The 2,387-nt window shown below is 62.2% G+C and overlaps 1 protein-coding gene across 1 annotated transcript in view; it reads left to right on the top strand.

Moving 5' to 3' along the window:
• Window positions 1–1,032: 1,032 nt before the first annotated feature.
• The window catches only part of LOC126983680 (univin-like), a 61,285-nt gene continuing 59,930 nt past the window's right edge, over window positions 1,033–2,387 (top strand). Inside the window, exon 1 of the mRNA XM_050836709.1 lies at window positions 1,033–2,143. Coding sequence (XP_050692666.1) covers window positions 1,712–2,143 — 432 coding nt within the window. The 5' untranslated portion in view covers window positions 1,033–1,711. The remainder of the gene's footprint in view (window positions 2,144–2,387) is intronic.

Here is a 2,387-nt window from a genome sequence, read left to right as displayed (position 1 = left end):
GAAGAAGAGGAAGAGAAGGAAGAGGAAGAAGAGGAAATATTAGAAAACGTAGAAGAAAAGAAGACGAAGAGAGAGAGAGAGAGAGAGAGACACCGCCCCACCAAATAAACACACACACACACACACACACACACACACACACACACACACACACTCAAAAAGCGAAGAGTAAAAAGTTTCTTGAAAGATGAAGGAAAGGATATCTTGTGACGAGGAGGAGGAGGAGGAGGAAGAGGAATTGGAGGACGACGATGATGACGGAAAGAAGACAAGAAGAAGAAGAAGAAGAAGAAGAAGAAGAAGAAGAAGAAGAAGAAGAAGAAGAAGACGGCAAAGAGGATCGAGGAGGAGGAGGAAAAGGAAGACGAAGACAAGAAGAAGAAAAAGAAGAAGAGGAAAAGGAAGAGGATTGAAGGAAAAACACCAAATTGGAAAAGGAGAAGGTGAAGGAGGAGTAATTGGAGGAGGAGGAGAGGAAGGGACAAGAAGTAGAGGAGGAGGAGGAGGAGGAGGAAGCACAAGGAGGAGAAAGATCACGAGGAGGAAGAAGAAGAGAAGGAGGAGGAGGAAGATCTTGGAAACCCGGAACTGGGGCAAAATCAAACTTAAAGTCGTCCTTATCACGAGTCGGGGGGCGCCACTACTTCTACTTCTACTACTACTACTACTACTACTACTACTACTACTACTACTGTTACTATTGTTTACACGTATATTCTTACCTCCTCCTTCTCCCCCCCCCCCTCCCCTCCCCGCCGCCGTCTGCTCCGTGGCTCAAGGGATAAAGGGTTCAATGTTCTTTCCGAAGGTTCAATGTCTCTGTCAGATGACCTCGAAAACCCCTCCTCCTCCCCTCCCGTCCTCCTGCCTCCCTGCCTCTCCTCCTCCTCTTGCCTATCCTTCTCCCTGTCTTGATCTTCTCCCTGTCCTCTTCTCCTCCTCCTCCTCCTCCTCCACCTCTTCCTCCTCCTCCTCCTCCTCCTCTTCTCCGCACCGTCGCAATATAATGGCGCGAAAAAAGTCTTCCAGCCGAGGCCGTGAGGAAGATGAGCTGGAGGAGCAGGAAGGAGAGGAAGGCCAGCAGCAGCAGGGGGGGTGGCCAGCTGGAGGAGGGGGGGGGGGCGTGCCCAGGGCGAGGAGCAGGTGTGTGCCGTGCCGCGCCGCGCCGCCGTGCCCGGCGGGCCACCAGTGCTCCGCGGTGGTCAGTCTGTCAGCCGGTCAATTGCCTGTCTGCTCTCCCCGCCCCCCTTGCACCCTCCCCACCCCCCACCCCAGCCCAGCGTACCCCCGCAGCCGCCGCCCAACGCCCCGCCGCCTCGCGCTGCCCCGCACCGCCCGGCCGCTGCCCGTCACCTGTGCCGCTGCGGCCCCCGCCGCCGCGCGGAGGGCCTCGAGGCCTGGCACGGGTCAGCTTCCGGGAAGGCCGCGGTAATGAGTAGCTGGAAGAAATGAGGCAGCGGCGGCGGCGGCGGTGGAGGACGGCGGGCGGCAGGAGGGTCGGCGAGCAGCGCGCGGCGCCGGCGTGACGCGGCGCCAATCAGCGCGGAGTGGGCGGGGCCAGCGGCGTATATAAGGCGTGGGTGCGGGCGTGGGGCGTTTGTTGGCTGTGCGGCATGAAGGAGCGCGCGGCGTGCACGGGGCGCAGTGCAGGAGACAACACGTGACAGTGCTCGTGCCCGCAACACAACACAACACAAGGCGTCAACACAACATGAGAGTGATCAGTGTGGCTGTGGTAGGCGCAGTGCTGCTGCTGCTGCAGCTGGCCGCCCTGCCAAGGAGGGCGTGGGCGCGGGCGGCGGCCAGCATGGGGCCGCACGCCCTGCCGGAGCTGCGGCACGGCCCGCGGCGGCCCGGCGAGGGCGGCGAGGCGGCTCTGCTGGACGAGGCCGCGGCCGAGGACCTGCTGCTGGCCGGGGGCAGGGAGCAGCGCCCCCCAGCACCCCCTCACCCCCACGGGCCCCTCCACCCCCACCAGGAGGCGCCCGACCACCGCCCCGACGAGGACGACGACGAGGACACCGACGACGTTGATGACGACGACGACGACACAGACGTGGAGTGGTCCGCCGAGGACCTGGAGGTGATCAAGCAGAAGATCCTGGACGGCCTGGGCCTGACCACCCCCCCGCTGCGATCCCAGGTACTGACCCCCCCGCCAGGCACCCCCCCCTGCCAGGCACACCCCTGCTAGGCACACCCCCTGCCAGGCACCCCATGCCACCCCTGTCACACCACCCTTCACCCCTGTCAGCTACCCCCCCTCGCTGCCACACCACTGACACGCCACACCACCCCTGGCACACCACACCATCCTAGGCACTACGACCCCTGCCACACATACCCTGCTGCCTCAGTCCCACCATGCCAGCCACACCTCTTCCATA

This window comes from Eriocheir sinensis, chromosome 54, assembly GCF_024679095.1.
Source record: "Eriocheir sinensis breed Jianghai 21 chromosome 54, ASM2467909v1, whole genome shotgun sequence".
Lineage (NCBI taxonomy): Eukaryota > Metazoa > Arthropoda > Malacostraca > Decapoda > Varunidae > Eriocheir > Eriocheir sinensis.
The sequence above is the reverse complement of the archived record's forward strand: the minus strand, read 5'-3'. Positions and strand labels throughout refer to the sequence as shown.